General features: G+C 44.1%; 1 protein-coding gene across 1 annotated transcript in view; it reads left to right on the top strand.

The window, feature by feature from the left end:
- The window catches only part of LOC124588145 (cadherin-89D), a 410,233-nt gene that overhangs the window by 370,617 nt on the left and 20,294 nt on the right, over positions 1 to 19,322 (top strand). Inside the window, exons 22-26 of the mRNA XM_047131469.1 lie at positions 339 to 475; positions 5,981 to 6,202; positions 14,881 to 14,969; positions 18,935 to 19,018; positions 19,132 to 19,200. Of these exons, the coding sequence (XP_046987425.1) occupies positions 339 to 475; positions 5,981 to 6,202; positions 14,881 to 14,969; positions 18,935 to 19,018; positions 19,132 to 19,200 (601 nt within the window). The remainder of the gene's footprint in view (positions 1 to 338; positions 476 to 5,980; positions 6,203 to 14,880; positions 14,970 to 18,934; positions 19,019 to 19,131; positions 19,201 to 19,322) is intronic.

The following is a 19,322-nucleotide window of genomic DNA, read 5'->3' on the forward strand; positions in this document are numbered from 1 at the left end:
ACAAACAAAACCAATAACCGAAATTAAGAACTAGCTACAATCAAAAAGAAAATAAACTGCCATTCACGTAAACGATCAGACAAATCCATAAACAGTGCCTGAGACTACTAATCAAACTTCAGTATATAAAAAAAATAGTTGTCTGTTACATGTTTCGTAATTATTAATCCAATGATACAATCACAAAAATCTGTTTCATCTTTTACAAAAACTTTAATGCAACGTGTAACGAATTATCACAATAGCAAACTGCGTAGTTCAAGATCTTTGGATGAACATGTTCTAGTAACAACTGCTGGTCAGCGTTAATTGAGAAGAAGACTAATTGTGTGCCGCAGGTCACGACGAGGCCCGCGTGGTGGTGCTGGTTCGCGACGTGAACGACAACTCACCCCGCTTCCTGGGCAGCGGGAGACCTCTGGTGACGGCCATCCCCACCTCCACCACCTACGGCCACCACATACTCACTGTCAAGGTACTGTGGGCGGGGCGAGGGGCGGCAACTGACAGATCATATCATTCTGTCGTCTGGTGCACATTGTTTACATGCATTAAGTTCTATTACATTTCTTGACACTCAGAAAGCCTTCAACAATGCAACATGAAATAGGATGTCAAAATTCTGAGATGGCTTGCTTTACGATCTACACAAACTCTGCAGAATAATTCAAGCCGAAAACTGAGAAAGTAAATGTCGTGTTAAATAAATTCAAATATAAATTTGCAACTGGCAGTTCTTGATGTTTGACTTGTATTTTGGAGAAAAAGTTAAATGACAGAGGTTAGTACAATGTCAATGTATGGAAGTATGAGATATCGATTCTCTAGTCACGTATAAGCGTCGTAGACGAATGTCGGAAACAAAGGTCATGTTACATCCAATAGCACAATGCAGCGCGCAGAATGAACTAGTTAAGCATCTTTTCTAAGAAGTCAGCTTACCGCTTAAACCATATGAATTACCTTAGACGTTCTCCAGTTTGGGTACTCATAGAATCATACTATAAGCACTGGGGAAAAGCTGGAATTCCGCCTTGCTCTTTCATGGACAAGATCCAGATGCCAATAGAGACGGTTTGCTGTTGCCATCCTCTGGCCTTTTATAAACTGCCTTGTGAGTACCTTATCGTGTGGAGGACTGTGTTGGGCATGGATGTGTGTGATGGCCTTAGGTTAGTTAGGTTTAAGTAGTTCTAAGTTCTAGGGGACTGATGACCTCAGAAGTTAAGTTCCATAGTGCTCAGAGCCATTTGAACCATTTGAAGCGGGACTCATCATTGAAGACAACTCTACTCCAGTCAATAAGATTACAGGACGAATACATGTCTGGAAACCCTCTGGACAGCAGAAGGATATCAATATGACTGGCGCTCGCCATACGGCGTGACAACTGGGAGTGATGGTCTGGGGTGCCATTTCTCTTCATAGAAGGACTCCTTTGGTTGTCACACACGGCATCGTTACAACACAATGGCTTGTCGACGATATTCTACGCCCCGTTTTATTGCCCTTCATGGCAAGCCATCCTGGGCTTACATTTCAGCAATATAAAGCCCGCCCGCGTACGGAGAGAGTTTCTACTGCTTGGCTTCGTGCTTGCCAAATCCTACAGTGGCCATCAAGGTCGCTGGGTCTCGCCCAACTGGGAACTTGTGGAACATTACGGGCAGGCCCACCAACCAGCTCAGGATTTTGACGAACTAATGCGTCAACTGGACAGTGTGAGGTAACGGGCGAGTTGTGGCGCCCTGGAAATATTTTCAGTTCGGAGTTTTCGACCACCGCACGGGCCGCTAGGCAAGCCGGGGCTCGTCAGCGACCGCCTGGTGCGGAACGTTAGCCGGAGCAAGAGGGGTAGTAGCCGCAGCGCGTGGCCCAGACCGACCACGTGGCTGGGGATTCCATGTTGACGCTGTGTCGAGGAATGGGCTTTGTGTCGATGAAGGAGATCTGTATGCCGGTAGTGCCAAAGATGGCGGACTTTGTAAAACCTTAATGGCAGACATTTGACAGTTCGTACAGAAATAAACAGTAGCCAGACGAATCATGACGTCTCAAAAAGAAACATGTACATTACCATTATTTGTACGACGATTCTGATGGTGTAATCAGATTTTCAATATCTTTATTAGTTTAAAGTTTAGTATCTGACGATAAATTATACAAGTAACACCCATCAACGAATTTCCAAAATATAAACGGTTCATCAGATTTTGTCGGTCGACTTGTCTTTAGAAAGCTATTAGTGTAAATCAAAATTACAGGCATGTAACTTGAATAGTACATGAATTATTGCAGGTCAAAGTGGCCCATTACTATCAACATCTACATCTACATCCATACTCTGCAAGCCACCTGACGGTGTATGGCGGAGGGTATCTTATGTACCTCTATCGATTCCCTCTTCTATTCCAGTCTCGTATTGTTCGTGGAAAGAAAGATTGTCGTTATGCCTCTGTGTGTACTCTAATCTCTCTGATTTTATCCTCATGGTCTCTTCGCGAGATATACGTAGGAGGGAGCAACTTACTGCTAGACTCTTCGGTGAAGGTATGTTCTCGAAACTCCAACAAAAGCCCGTACCGAGCTACTGATCGTCTCTCTTGCAGAGTCTTCCACTGGAGTTTATCTATCATCTCCGTAACGCTTTCGCGATTACTAAATGATCCTGTAACGAAGCGCGCTGCTCTCCGTTGGATCTTCTCTCTCTCTTCTATCAACCCTATGTGGTACGGATCCCACACTAGTGAGCAGTATTCAAGCAGTGGGCGAACAAGTATACTGTAACCTACTTCTTTGTTTTCGGACTGCATTTCCTTAGGATTCTTCCAATGAATCTCAGTCTGGCATCTGCTTACCGACGATTAATTTTATATGGTCATTCCATTTTAAATCACTCCTAACGCCTACTCCCAGATAATTTCTGGATTTAACTGCTTCCAGTTGCTGACATGCTATATTGTAGCTAAATGATAAAGGATCTTTCTTTCTATGTATTCGCAACACATTACACTTGTCTACATTGAGATTCAATTGCCATTCCCTGCACCATGAGTCAATTCGTTGCAGATCCTCCTGCATTTCAGTACAATTTTCCATTGTTACAACCTCTCGATATACCACAGCATCATCCGCAAAAAAGCCTCAGTGAACTTCCGATGTTACCCACAAGGTCATTTATATATATTGTGAATAGCAACGGTCGTACGACACTCCCTTTCGGCACATCTGAAATCACTCTTACTTCGGAAGACTTCTCTCCATTGAGAATGACATGCTGCGTTCTGTTATCTAGTAACTCTTCAATCCAATCACACAATCGGTGTGTTAGTCCATATGCTCTTACTTTGTTCATTAAACGACTGTGAGGAACTGTATCAAACGTATTGCGGAAGACAAGAAACACGGCATCTACCTAGGAACCCGTGTCCATGGCCCTCTGACTCTCGTGGACGAAAAACGGTAGCAAAAAAATGGTTCAAATGGCTCTGAGCACTGTGGGACTTAACATCTATGGTCATCAGTCCCCTAGAACTTAGAACTACTTAAACCTAACTAACCTAAGGAAATCACACAACACCCAGTCATCACGAGGCAGAGAAAATCCCTGACCCCGCCGGGAATCGAACCCGGGAACCCGGGCGTGGGAAGCGAGAACGCTACCGCACGACCACGAGCTGCGGACAAAACGGTAGCAGCATGCTTATAAATATATGTATTCGTCTGTGTCTTTGTCTATATCCGATGTATACTATTCATGAAGAAATTGGTTAAATATTTACTACGTTTTGGAAAGCACGGAGACAGTAGGCTACTGGCCTACCTTCGGTTCTATTCCTTTGATATATGTTTATTTAATTTGGTTATGTATTTAATAATGTGTGTTAGAGTGTGTTTATGGTCCAGCCGTAGGAATATTTATTTAATTTCAAGTTGTTTAAATGTAAATCAAATATTTCGAATGTTTTTCATTACGTTTATGAGTGTGTGTTGGCTTGGAGACAGGGCGGGAGGGCTCTAGCCAATCACAGCGATCGTTCCAAGAAGGACACGTGGAGAGACTGTATGGAAGTGGGGGAGGAGCATCAGTACTGGACGGGACACAGAGAGTGCAGGACGCGAAGGCGCGACGGGCGGTCGCAGAAAAGACCTGGAGAGTGGAGCAGTTTGCGCGTGGTCGCGGGAGATAGAAATATTTCGTAGTGCCGGCTTCTGCAGTGAAGACGTAGGATGCGTTTAGAAGTGAATATCTCGCAAGCTATGTTGTTGTTCATAATTAATTACTTGAAGTAGGAATCTATTTCTTCCCTGTTGTTCAACTTATATTTTATTTAATTGCTGGACCATCGACACCAATAAGTGTTTGCAGTAATAAACGGCATTCATAAAGGTACTTGTGTTACCATACTCATCATTTAAAGTCGTTAAAAATAGTACCTGCAGATTTTATTTAATTTTCATATATCATTTATAAATGTTACATTTAAAATTCGCAGTTGCCGAGTGATAGGAACCTTCAACCATTCGATTCATGTGTATATTCATATTGTATACTGTAGACTCAGCCGGCCGCGGTGGCCGTGCGGTTCTAGGCGCTCCAGTTCGGAGCCGCGCTGCTGCTACGGTCGCAGGTTCGAATCCTGCCTCGGGCATGGGTGTGTGTGATGTCCTTAGGTTAGTTAGGTTTAAGTAGTTCTAAGTTCTACGGGACTAATGACCACAGCAGTTGAGTCCTATAGTGCTCAGAGCCATTTGAACCTGTAGACTCAGCTGTATTTGGCTTGTAATGCGGGAACTACGTATTCCAGCCCCTAGACAACGAAACCAGCCAAAACGTTTAATATTTCAACTCTGATTCTGAGGGTACGTAGTTGAGGGCCACACCATCACATTATATTATTTTGAAAGCCCGCAACATTATGTGGCACCATGTCCCCCAGGAGGACAACCAACAAATCTATCAGTCAAAGTTAAGCCGAATAACTGCTTGCATAAAGGCCAGATTTTGGTCAACGCATTATAGGCTTGCTTAGTTCGTGAAGCTCTTTCCAAGAATATATCATCTCGTCTTTATTTTTCCTTACATGTGCACCACATTTACCGATTTGTATTCCATTCGGATAATTCCTTCGTAGTGCGTAGTTTGCTTTTTTTCAGTGTAAGCACTCCGTCTTCAGGCCACAAGGGGCCCATCGGGACCATCCGACCGCCGTGTCATCCTCAGTTGAGGATACGGATACGAGTGCGTGTGGTCAGCACACCGCTCTCCCGGTCGTTATGATGGTTTTCTTTGACCGGAGCCATTACTATTCGGTCGAGTAGCTCCTCAATTGGCATCACGAGGCTGAGTGCACCCCGAAAAATGGCAACAGTGCATGGCGGCTGGATGGTCACCCATCCAACTGCCGGCCACGCCCGAAAGCGCTTAACTTCAGTGATCTCATGGGAACTGGTGTATCTACTGCGGCAAGGCTGTTGCGTTTTTGTTTTAGTGTAATAAGTAGAAAAGTCCTCATCGCATAAAAACACTTCCATTCATAAGTGAGCGCAGATTTCCACCAGATGTGGGTCATTTTCAAAACGTACTCCAATAATGGCTTGTGGAGGCGATAGCACAGAGCAGGAACTGTGGATACCATCCACTGATGTCGAGCAGTCGACCTAAAAGTGATATTATGCTATCAAGACTCTTCTATGTAAAATTTTGTTACTGTTCTTTGTGACGATCACTGTGCTCATTATGTTTACACGTATAAGCTCATCATTTTGTTAAAGATAATATACTTTTATGAGATAGTATACTTTTATGAGAGTACTACACTTTTCTTACAGGGGTCATTTTTTCTGATTGTTACAATTTTCTCCTTTTACGGAGATAGAGGATTTTCTCCTCGGTGTGTGACAGCCAGCATTTCTGTACGATTACACACGTGTGTAGTGCAGAGCGCGGTGGTGAGGTGTGTGCGCGCGGCTTGTGCAGGCGGAGGACCCGGACGAGGGCGCCAACGGCGAGGTGCGCTACTCGCTGCTGGGCGGCGCCGGCTCGGGCCCGCAGGCGCGCTTCGCGGTGGACGCCGCCAGCGGCCGCGTGCGCGCCCTCTCCTCCTTCCGCAGGGACGCCGGGCGCGTCTTCGGCTTCGACGTCAAGGCCACCGACCGCCGCGGCGCCGACGACGGCCGCTCCACCATCGCCAACGTGCTCGTGAGTGCCGCTGCCGTCGCCCCACCGCCGTACCTCCCTTTGCTCACTGCGTGTGCGGAAAGCATTTCGGCTGATACCTGTAGCAGGATCTCTCTTACTACGCTACTGGCCATTAAAATTGCTACACCAAGAACAAATCAGAGGATAAACGGGTATTAGTTGGACAAATATATTATACTAGAACTGACATGTAATTACTTTTTCACGCAATCTGGGTGCATAGATCCTAAGAAATCAGTACCCAGAACAACCACATCTGGCCGTAATAACGGCCTTGATACGCCTGGGCATTGAATCAAACAGAGCTTGGATAGCGTGTACAGGTACAGCTGCCCATACAGCTTCAACACGATACCACAGTTCATCAAGAGTAGTGACGTGTATTGTGATGAGGCAGTTGCTCGGCCACCATTGACCAGACGTTTTCATTTGGTGAGAGATCTGGAGAATGTGCTGGCCAGAGCAATAGTCGAACATTTTCTGTATTCAGAAACGCTCGCACAGGACCTGCAACATGCGGTGAGCATTATCCTGCTGAAATGTAGGGTTTCGCAGGGGTCGAATGAAGCGTAGGGCCACGGGTCGTAACACATCTGAAATATAACGTCCACTGTTCAAAGTGCCGTCAATGGCAACAAGAGGTGACTGAGACGTGTAACCAATGGCACCCCATACCATCACGCCGAGTGATACGCCAGTATGGCGATGACGAATACGCGCTTCCAATGTGCGTTCACCACGATGTCGACAAACTCGGATGCGACCATCATGATGCTGTAAACAGAACCTTGATTCATCCCAAAAAATGACGTTTTGCCATTCGTGCACCCTGTTCGTCGTTGGGTACACCATCTCAGGCGCTCCTGACTGTGATGCACCGTCAAGGGTAACCGCAGCCATGGTCTCCGAGCTGATAGTCAATGCTGCTGCAAACGTCGTCGAACTGTTCGTGCAGATGATTGTTGTCTTGCAAACGTCCCCATCTGTTGACTCAGGGATCGAGACGTGTCTGCCCGATCCGTTACAGCCATGCGGATAAGATGCCTGTCATATCGACTACTAGTGATACGAGACCGTTGGGATCCAGTACGGCGTTCCGTATTACCCTCCTGAACCCACCGATTCCATATTCTGCTAACTGTCACTGGATCTCGACCGACGCGAGCAGTAATGTCGCGATACGATAAACCGCAATCGCTACAGGCTACAATCCGACCTTTTTCATAGACGGAAACGGGATGGTACGCATTTCTCCTCCTTACACGAGGTATCACAACAATGTTTCAACTGCTGTTTGTGTATGAGAAATCGGTTGGAAACTTTCCTCATGTCAGCACGTTGTAGGTGTCGCCACCGGCGCCAAACTTGTGTGAATGCTCTGAAAAGCTAATCACTTGCATATCAAAGCATCTTCTTCCAGTAGCTTAAATTTCTCGTCTGTATCACGTCATCTTCGTGGTGTAGCAATTTCAATGGCGAGTAGTGTTTGAACGAGTTCCTAGCTTGTCAAATTAGGCGAATCGCCCTCTGTGGAAACGGGCGTAAAGGGCAAAGTAAACAACGTAATCTTGTGATTGTGGTAGAAAGTTACCTAGAGTGGGAGACATTTCTCCCAATACCTGCACACAATTTTTTTTCACCAGTTAGATGTCCACAGTCATAAAATAATTTTAAAAAATTCAATTTTTGGGGGTTCTTTGGAACAGTAGTGGGACTTGGTATTTTCAAGGTTATTTTCCACTCTCTGACGTGATTGGGGTTTAACGCCCAGGCGACGACTTCATCAGGGAATGGGGACGGTAACAGGTTGTACCCTTTAAAAGAAACCATTCCAGCAATTACGGTAAGCGATTTTGACAAATCTCACAAAACCTATATCTGCACGGCCCGACGGTGATTCGAACTCCCTTTCTCCTGGAAACGAGTCCATCGTATTACCACTACCCTGCCTCGCTCGGCATCACTCTTGAAGTTCCAACTAGTAACCATCGTAACCGAGCGAGGTGGCGCAGTGGTTAGCACACTGGACTCGCATTCGGGAGGACGACGGTTCAATCCCGCGTCCGGCCATCCTGATTTAGGTTTTCCGTGATTTCCCTAAATCGCTCCAGGCAAATGCTGGGATGGTTCCTCTGAAAGGGCACGGCCGACTTCCTTCCCTGTCCTTCCCTAATCCGATGAGACCGATGACCTCGCTGTTTGGTCTCTTCCCCCAAAAAACCAACCAACCTAACCATCGTATCTGCAACTGCAGAGATCTACCATCAAGTTACGCAACACTTATTACAAAATCTTAATTGTTACTGGTCAATAATGGCTATAGAATGCCGGAAAGTACCATGGATACAATGTTACGCACTGTCTAACACAGATTTATAAGTCCAGTCAAATGAAAATGAGACATGTGAAAAGAAATAACTAAACGGTTTATTATCTCAAAAGTAATCGCGATAAGTGTTAATCCATTCAGTCTAGCGCTAGATAACACGGTCAGTACTGTCATCGTAAAATGTGTGTAGTTGCCGAGGGAACCATGATGCATCTCTTAGTCCGAAACAAATCGACGGCCAGGAATGTTTTCAAGGCTTCAGAAATTTGAAAATCGCATGGGGAGATATCGAGACTGTACGGAGGAGGTGTAAGGGCTTTCCAGCGAAACTTAAGCAGTGTAATCGATACAAGCTTGCAAACATGTGGACGGGCACTTTGTTGTCAGAGTGTTTCCACTACATTGCAGAAGTTTCGCTTGGAAGTCCTTACACATCCTCCGTACGGTCCTGATCTCTCCCCATACAACTTTCATATCTGTGGAGCCCTGAAAAAAGCTACTGGTGACCGTCGATTTTCTTCGGACGAAGAGGTGCGCGCCTGGTTACAATAATGGTTTAGTAAGCAACCGCAGACTTTCTTCCATTAAAACATTGACCGCCTTGTGTCACAGCGGGAAAAATGTAGACTATTAACGGTTGTTGTTGTGGTGGTCTTCACTCAAGAGACTTGTTTGATGCTCTCCATGCTGTTCTATCCTATGCCACCTTCTTCATTTCCGTATAACTACTGCAACCTACACTCATCTGAATCTGTTTACTGTATTCATCTCTTGGTCTCCCTCTACGATTTTTAACCCACAAACTTCCCTCCAGTACTAAATTTGTCGTTTCAGAGTGTGTCCTATCAGCCCATCCCTTCCTTTGGTCAAGCTGAGCCGTAAATTTCTTGCCTCCCCAGCTCTATTCAGTACCTCCTCACTAGTTACGTGATCTACCTCTCTAATCTCCAACATTCTTCTGTGGAAAATGGAAATGAGCGTTTGGCGCCATTGGCCGGGAGGTCCTTTGCGGGGCAAGTCTGGACGCCTTGGTGCAGGTCTTATTACATTCCACACCTGCGCGCCGGATGGGGATGAAATGATGATGAAGACAGCACAACACCCACTCCATGAGCGGAGAAAATCCTCGACCCAGCCGGGAATCGAACCCGGGCCTGTAGGACGGCAATCCTTCGCGCTGACCACTCAGCTATCGGGGCGGACACATTCTTTTGAAACACATCATTTCTAAAGCTTCTATTCTATTCTTGTCTAAACTATTTATCGTCCATGTTTCACTTTCATACATGGCTGCACTCCATACAAATACTTTCAGAAAGGACTTCCTGACACTTAAATCTATATTCAAGTTAACAAATTTCTCTTCTTCAGAAACGCATTTCTTGCCATTGCCAGCTTTCGTTTTACATCCTCTCTACTTCGGCCATCATGAGTTATTTTGCTACTCAAATATGAAAACTTTACTACCACCTTAAGCGTCTACTTTCCTACGTTGATACCCTTAGCATCACCTGATTTACTTCGACTACATTTCATTTTCCTTGTTTTGATTTTCCTGAATTTCATCTTATACGCTACTTTAAAGAGAATGTCATTTACATTAAGCTGCTCTTCCAAGTCCTTCGATGTCTCTGACAGAATTACAATGTCATTGGCCAATCTCAAAGTTTTTATTTCTTTTCCCTGAATTTTAACTCCTACTCCAAATTTGTCTTTGGTTTCCTTTACTGCTTGTTCAATGTACAGACTGAATAACATCGGGGATAGGCTACAACCCTGTTTCTCTTCCTCCTCAACCACTGCTTCCCTTTCATGCCACTCTCCTCTTACAACTGCCGTCTGGTTTCTGTTCAAGTTGTAAATAACCTTTCGCGTCCTGTATTTTTACCCCTGCAACCTTCATAATTTCAAAGAGAGTATTTCAATCAACATTGTCAAAACCATTCTCTAAGTCTACATATGCTGTAATCATAGGTTTGCCTTTCCTTTAGGTCCGCAGCTCGTGGTCTAGCTTTGCTGCTTCTGGATCACGGTATCCTAAGTTCGATTCCCTGCCGGGTCGGGGATTTTCTCCGCCCGGGGACTGGGTGTTTGTATTGTACTTATCATTCGGGAAAAGTGATTATCAAAGAAAGGGAAATTTGTACGGGCCTCATAACCACGCAGTTGAGCGCCCCACAAACCAAATAACATCATCATCACTACCTTTCATTAACCTTTCTTCGAAGATACGTCGTAGGATCAGTATTGTTTTGCATGTTCCTACAATTCCCCGGAATTCAATCTTCCCCGAGGTCGGATTCTAGCAGTTTTCCCATTATTCTGTAAAGAGTTCGTATTAGTATTTTGAAACCGTGGCTTATTAAACTGATAGTTCGATAATTTTCACATTTGTCACCAGCTGTTTTCTTTCGATTGGAATTATAATATTCTTCTTGAAGCCTGAGGGTATTTCCCCTGCCTCAGGCATCTTGTGCACCAGATGGCTCTCCTAAGGCCATCAGTATTTCTGACGGAGTATCGTCTACTCCCGGGGTCTTGTTCCGACTTAGGTCTTTCGGAGTTCTGTCAGATTATACTCGCAGGATCATATCTTCCATTTAGTCTTCATCTACGTCCAACTTCTCTTTCTACTATACTGCCTTCAAGTTTGACTCCCTTACATAGACCCTCTATACACGCCTTCCACCTTTCATCTTTCTCTTCCTTGTTTAGAAATGGTTTTCCATTAGAGCTCTTGGTGTTAATTCAACCGCTTCTGTCTTCTCCAAGGACTGCTTTAATCTTCCTATAGGCGGTATCTGTTTTTCCGCCAGCGAAATATGTTTTTAGACCCTTACATTTTCACTCTAGCCATTCCTGCTTAGCCATTTTGCACTTCCTGTCAATCTCATTTTTTAAACGTTGGTAGTCTGTTTCATATACTGCATTTTTATATTTTCTCCTTTCATCCATTAAACTCAATATCTTTTGTGTTATCCAAGGATTTCTATCAGTACTTCGCTTTTTACCTATTTCATCCTCTGTTGCCTTGACTATTTCACCTCTTTAAACTACCCATTCGTCTGCTACCGTATTCATTTCCCCTGTTTTAATCCACCGTTGCCTAATGCCCCACCTGAAACTCTCAGCAACCTCTGGTTCTTTCAGCTTATCCAGGTCCCATCTCCTTAATTTCCTACTGTTTTCCAATTATTCAGTTTTAATCTGCATTTCATAACCAATAAATTTCGGTCAGAGCCCACAACTTCCCCTGAAAATGTCTCACGGTTTAAAATCTGGTTCCTAAGTCTCTGACGTACCATTATATAATGAATCTGAAACCTTCGACTGTCTCCAGGTCTCTTCAACATATATTAAATTCTTTTAGGTTTCTTAGACCAAGTGTTAGTGATGACTAAATTAATTTCTGTGCAAAATTCTACCGGGCGGGTTCCTCTTTCATTCCTTTCCCCGAATCCATATTCATCTACCATTTTCTTCTCTTTCTTTTCCTACTATCGATGCCAGTCGCCCATCACAATTAAATATTTGTCTCCTTTGTGTATCTGAATAATTTCTTTTATTTCGTCATATTTTTCTTCGGTCTCTTCATCATCAAGTGGGCCTGTTGGCATATAAACGTGTACTAGTGAGGTAGGAATGGGCTTCGTGTCTATCTTGACTGTGATAAGGCGATCACTATGCTGTTCATAGTAGATTACCCGCATTGCTATTTTCTTACGCGTTATTAAAGCCACTTCTGAGTTATCCCTACCTCATGCATTCATACGACCAGCCACCGAACTTCACTAACTCCCACTGTATCTAACTTCAACCTATCCTGTTCCCTTTTTAAATTTTCTAACCTATATGCCCGATTAAGGGATTTAACATTCCACGCTCCCTTTCGTAGAAATCCAGTTTTGTTTCTCCTGATAATGACGTCCTCCTACTAGTCTCCACCCGGAGAACCGAATGGGGGACTATTTTACCTCCGGAATATTTTACCCAGGATAACGCCATCATCATTTAACTGTACAGTAAAGCTGCATGCCGTCGGGAAAATTAAGCATCCCCGCCAACGCTAAGGTCCATGGTTAATGGCGATTTGTTCTGAAATAATAAACAGTTTATTTACTTTTTCCATCTATCTCGTTTGCATTTGACTTCTCATTATACGTATAGCAGAGCTCTATATGTTTATTGTGCGTCACAAGGAGATTTGTTGGACAGGTTGTGGGTAATTGGAACTCGGCGACTACTGGTTAACTGTTCATGTGAGAGTTATTTGTAATGGTTTACTTACTATTTACTACAGCAATATCTCCATATCGACTACAATATTACTTGTAGGAGTCCTTGCATTCCAGGCCTTCCTGCTCTTTTGCCATCAATTCTTACGCCTTTCATTAACCTTGACCAGTGATGTTGCACATTGATGAACATTCGGGTTTTTCAGTGAGGCGATATCTTTTCTCTAAATTCCAATCACTAACCTTCTCTTCCGAACGTGAAAACATTTTGTTGATTCCCACCTACATGGGGAGGAATGATCATCGTAATAAAATAAGAGAAATCCAGGCTCGTACGAAAAGATTTAAGTGTTCGTTTTTCCTGCGCGCTGCTCGAGAGTGGAACGGTAGGGAAACGTATTGAAACTAGTTTGATGATCCCTCTGCCAGGCACTTAAATGTGAATCGCGGGGTAGTCATGTAGATGCAGATTTAGACGGTAGACACACGTCAAAACCAATCAAATTGTTCCTCGCAGAAAACCTTTACATTAAACTTTTTTCCAAACGGCTATTTATCAGATCCTATCGGTCCTTATGGTTGGAAATTCTGGAACTATATGGTATTAATGTTTTCCTACCCTGATTTATGGAAACATTATTGACATATTGCCTGGGAGCGTCCGTTTCGAGTTCTTCGGCCGATGGTTGATTTATTGATGTCCGTAAGTTTCGCCAGGGAAGGGGTCTCAAACATTTACCCTACGTTGCTCGTCATGAACTGATGTAGAGCTTGTGGGTGGAGGTAACATGTTCTCGTGACTGAACTCTTCTACGGCCTTCCGACTGATTGTGTGCGATCCTGACGCTCTCTAGACAGAAATCCAACATTTATTCTCGTTGTTGTTGTCATTCTTACGTGCTTGTAGATCCCAACGCCTTCTCGAAACAAATGGGTTATTAATTCCTTTCTTTACACAAGGTTCCACATCACCAAATATGTGCTGAGTCATGGCTTATTGCTTCATCTCTTCTTGCATTCAAAGTCAATTTCAATCCGTGATAGTGATGTAATCGCATCGTCCGTTATTCCCATATTCATCTTGCTGCAGATACATGGTATCGCTATAAGTCTGATTCCCATGTGTTACTGGCAGATACTGAGGCACACACTGGTGTTTTTGATCGGTCTGTGTACTATATGTCGTGATTTTTGAGTACTCCATCGATTCTGTTCCGTCAGCTTGGGAATGTACGGAACTGAGTCCGCGCCCGAAATTTTCGAATTGAAGATATCTTGGCCTCATCCGCAGAATATCCGTCCCTTCTCACAAGGCTTTCCAAATTGTGTATCCCGTGTCCGATGTGTCGCGACTGACATATTCTTCTCGCACGTGTCAGAAATGCATTGGTCCTGCTCCGATTTTGGCTCCAACGATGTTTTGAGAACTTATGTAAACACCTATCCGTGCGCTTACGTTTCGTGATACATGTTACTGTCCATGATCGCAACATTCTTCGTGTCCAGCAAGTCCGGGAAGGATAGCACTTTATCTTTCTTTACTTTCACAGCAAACTGAATGCTAAAGTTAACTGAATGCTGACAAGTAGCTGGAGATTGAGCAGATGATTTGAACGTAGCCAATAAGAGTATAAATAGAGGTTAATCGGCACCCCTGTGTAACAAAGCTATTCCATGGCTGTCTCAGACCAAGTTACTTCATGTGCAACGGCAACCTCCACTAACAACTAAGGAGCTACGAAAAATATTTTTTCGCCCGGGGGGGGGGGGGGGGGGGGAGGGGGGGAGTGGAGGGGAGGGGGGGGGGGCAGGTCAAAAGCAGGAACTTTTCTGGATTGGGTCATGGCGAGGAACCGCTTGTTAACTTCCTGAAACATATCAACAGTAACCTATGCCAGTTCACAGTGATATTTAACTGTATTCTCCTGTTTTTATTTTATTTTTTTAAATTTTAAATGTCATTATTTGTATTACATACAATTTCATTGTTACTTGTATCACTGAGTCATAAAACGATTGTTGATGCCTGATTACAAGTCGTGTGAGAGAAAGTTTGACAGTAAAGAAAATATGCAAATTCTATTGTTTTAGAGCCGTTTATCGATTTGTTTCAGGTATACGTCTTGGAAGATGACAAGCAAATAATCATGGTCGTCGCTACGAAGCCCACAATGGTAGAGAAGAACGTTGAGAACATCACCACGTAAGTTCCAATAAGCGCGAACAACTAACTTTCCATTTCATTTAAGCAGACAAAATATCGGCTACAGTGTGAAAGGCGTTATCTATGAAAGCTTACGCGTTAGGTACGCGACGGGGTCGAGGACGATGGTATGAATCCCCCACTTCAACAGGAGGTGAGAGACTGCGAGAACTTAAGTGGAATGGAGCGTAGCGTATGATAATACGATACAACTGCTGATACTTGCCGATTTCATTCGAGACATACCTAAAATATTTGTGGCAACCCAATGCTATACGTGAATGATTATAGTACTTGTTGTGTTGTATGGAAAAAGAATTGTTTTACGATCCCATCTTCTTTGCACGCAATCGTGTTTTTGATTGGTCAGCTGACGTTTATAAAGATAAAACATTATAGTAAATGATAAGATCTGATTGGAAATGAAATACCGCATCACTGTATGCTCATTTTGACATGGTGAACATATTTTCACGGTAGCAACTGCACGGAGCAGGGAGCAGTAGGTATTGGGCTCTATTAGAGTAAGATATTAATACAATAATTGGTTTTATTTTCCAGAAGTCTCCACATAGGAAATTTGGTACAATATTTAAAAAAAATATTGGATTTAATTTGAAACAATTCAAACAAAGCACTCTGACCCACTTCACGGAGCAGGGAGCGGTAGGTATTGGGCTCTATTAGAGTAAGATATTAACACAATAATTGGTTTTATTTTCCAGAAGTCTCCACATAGGAAATTTGGTACAATATTTAAAAAAATATTGGATTTAATTTGAAACAATTCAAACAAAGCACTCTGACCCAGCTATCAAATAAAATTAAATAAAAAGGTACATTAAAGATCTTGACCATTAAGGTTACAACTTAAACTAAGCCATTTCAATTATCAAAGTAGTTTAAAGCCCGCATCTCGTGGTCGTGCGGTAGCGTTCTCGCTTCCCACGCCCGGGTTCCCGGGTTCGATTCCCGGCGGGGTCAGGGATTTTCTCTGCCTCGTGATGGCTGGGTGTTGTGTGCTGTCCTTAGGTTAGTTAGGTTTAAGTAGTTCTAAGTTCTAGGGGACTGATGACCATAGATGTTAAGTCCCATAGTGCTCAGAGCCATTTGAACCATTTAAAAGTAGTTTAAAATCAATATAAGAATAAAGTAACTCACTTTAATCACAGCGTTAAACACTTGATTACTAATGATATTGATAAACAGAAAGGTTTGAAAAGAAAGAACGACTCTTTATGAGCTCCTCTGTAGCAAGGGCACCCAAACAACACACCAAATAAGCTCGGCTCCGTACAGGTGGTGTCAGTGCCTTACGAGCTACGAATACTACTAGTGCCAACGGGCCACTTGACTACAACGTACAGAACGGATTACTAAGAGTCGTGAGTTACAAATACTATCAGTTTATGTAAAATCAGATGCTTAATAGGCTTATCGTAATAAATCGAAAATCAAGAGTGATTATGCCTTGGCCTCCTGTAGCCAAGATTAAGCCTTGTCTGGTAGAATTCTTCAATGCAAGCGACGCAACACGCTGCCGGACGAGACTGCTCGATAACACCTTTCGTCATGCTGCGTCTGTGCCCTCGTCCACACCAGCTGCGCTTTGCGGCATTAAATCCTCACTTCTCCTGTTTATGCACTTCCAATGTAACCCTGGCAGCCGACCGCTGTGGCCGAGCGGTTCTAGGCGCTTCATTCTGGAACCGCGCTGCTGCTACGGACGCAGGTTCGGAACCTGCCTCGGGCATAGATGTGTGTGATGTCCTTAGGTTGGTTAGGTTTCTTTAGTTCTACGTTCTAGGGGACTGGTGACCTCAGATGTTAAGTCCCATAGTGCTCAGAGCCATTTGAACCAAGCCCCGGCAAAGACCGCGGTGCAACAACGCTGTCTCTGGCCACTCTCATCAGGCGTCGATATGAGGCGGTGCGCGGCTCAGTTGAAGGTTACTGATTGGGGTTGGTTGGGGCAAGAGAGCAAACAGCTAGGTCATCGGTCTCATTGGATTAGCGAAGGACGGGGAAGGAATTCGGCCGTGCCCTTTCAAAGGAACCATCCCAGCATTTGCCTGGAGCGATTTAGGGAAATCACGGAAAACCTAAATCAGGATGGCCGGACGCGGGATTGAACCGTCGTCCTCCCGAATGCGAGTCCAGTGTGCTAACCACTGAATGTTACTGAATCGTAATACAAGAGAAGGCAATGGAGAGCGCAACAACAGACCACGACTGTTTTCTTTCTTCAGTTTGGTGACACTGTAAAATAACGTACACATAAAGTTACAGATTTTGGCAAGATTGAGCGGAATGTCTAATGGACAGTCGATGAAGAAAAAGACACAGAGTGTGGCGTGAATTAGAGACAGAGACAGAGACAGAGAGAGAGAGAGAGAGAGAGAGAGCTATTGTAAGAAGGAAACATTAGTCTACCTAAGTTATCATAGTTATTTCGATAGTCGTAGATATAATCAGTGCTTTTACTGCTTACTTTAATGTTAACTATGAAGTGGCAAACGTTTATTATTAGGCATACTCAGTTCATATTTGTAATCAGATACTATGGTACTGAGGTATAAGATTATTTACTTCTGTTTACCCAGATTTCTCATATGCTCATTTTTATCTTTTATTTATACTTGTTGATCGTGGGATTTAGGCCTGCTATTGTATCACACAAACCACTACATTTACACTGTAGAGCCGGCCGTGGTGGCCGTGCGGTTCTAGGCGCTTCAGTCTGGTTCAAATGGCTCTGAGCACTATGGAACTCAACTGCTGTGGTCATCAGTCCCCTAGCACTTAGAACTACTTAAACCTAACTAACCTAAGGACATCACATACATCCATGCCCGAGGCAGGATTCGAACCTGCGACCGTAGCCGCTTCAGTCTGGAAACGCGAGACTGCTACGGTCTCAGGTTCGAATCCTGCCTCCGGCATGGATGTGTGTAATGTCCTTAGGTTAGTTAGGTTTAAGTAGTTCTAAGTTCTAGGGGACTGATGACCTAAGATGTTAAGTCCCATAGTGCTCAGAGCCATTTGAACCATTTTTTTACACAGTAGACATACAGGCCTTTGATGTGCCAAAACCATCTCTAAATTGTACAACGACTGGTAACATTATAGCTTAATGCTTCTGTTTGTGACAAAGATAGGTTAGTCGAATAAAATGACTCACTGGGTCTCAAAGAATGGACTGCCGTCGTTTATTATGAATGTAGGTAAATGTCCAACTTCTGAGGTGTTACGAAACACGCGTTTCCATGGCAGAGTGATCACATCACGGGAGAACTTGGAATGGTATGACAGAAATTGAAAGGAGCCTCTAAGAACTGAATTTAGCGTAAGAGCAGCTGACGGCGAAAGCTGTATTCCAGGTCAGATAGATGGGACAAAGGCTATTGGGAATTATCGCATCTAGTGTTGTTGGTTGGTTGGTTTGGGAGAAGAGACCAAACAGCGAGGTCATCGGTCTCATCGGATTACGGAAGGACGGAGAAGGAAGTCGGCCGTGCCCTTTCAAAGGAACCATCCCGGCATTTGCCTGGCGTGATTTAGGGAAATAACGGAAAACCTAAATCAGGATGGCCGGACGCGGGATTGAACCGTCGTCCTCCCGAATGCGAGTCCAGTGTGCTAGCATCTAGTGTAGTCTCAGGTAACGTGATAAGAATCTCTTTTCTGTAAAGCGGGTTTCTCCGAAGCCTTTCTCTTCTATAGCGGTACTGGAGAGCAAGAAGGAGCCACCCACACCGCGTCGGGGTAACGAAGAACGACGCGAGAGTAACCGTAGCATTAGCATCCAATAGTACCTGTTAGTACCCGTTCGCATGTAGAGACTTTCGACTTGCCTTCTAGTGCTTTCAAATTGTTTATTTCAGGAAACAGACATGAGTGTTGTTGTTGTTGTTTTTATGACGGTGCTGCAGTGCGGAGGTTTACTGTTGTTGTGTTGTGCACAGGGCGCTGTACAACGCGACGGGGCTCGACGTGCGAGTGCGCAAGCTGGAGCCGCACATGGGCCGGGACAGCGAGATCGTCTCAGGGTGCGTAGCGCAGCGCCGTGTCCCAGTAGCGACTGCTGGCGCACAATTGTGTTTTTTCTCTTACATTAGAGTGTGCGCATACAGTGTACATGTAATATTTCTTCTGTTAGCAGGACCGATTTGTACTTGTATGCTGTCGACCCCCATATGAACGCTGTCATTGATATGGACACATTGCAAAAGTAAGTAATTTCTTTGTAATCGTCTCGTAAAGAAAAACCGAAGATAGACGTGCAACAGAATGGCAAGTGACGTTGTAGCTGACGGCAAGAAAACCGTAGTCCAGCTATAGATAGCTCTATGA

Source organism: Schistocerca americana, chromosome 1, assembly GCF_021461395.2.
Source record: "Schistocerca americana isolate TAMUIC-IGC-003095 chromosome 1, iqSchAmer2.1, whole genome shotgun sequence".
NCBI classification, from domain to species: domain Eukaryota; kingdom Metazoa; phylum Arthropoda; class Insecta; order Orthoptera; family Acrididae; genus Schistocerca; species Schistocerca americana.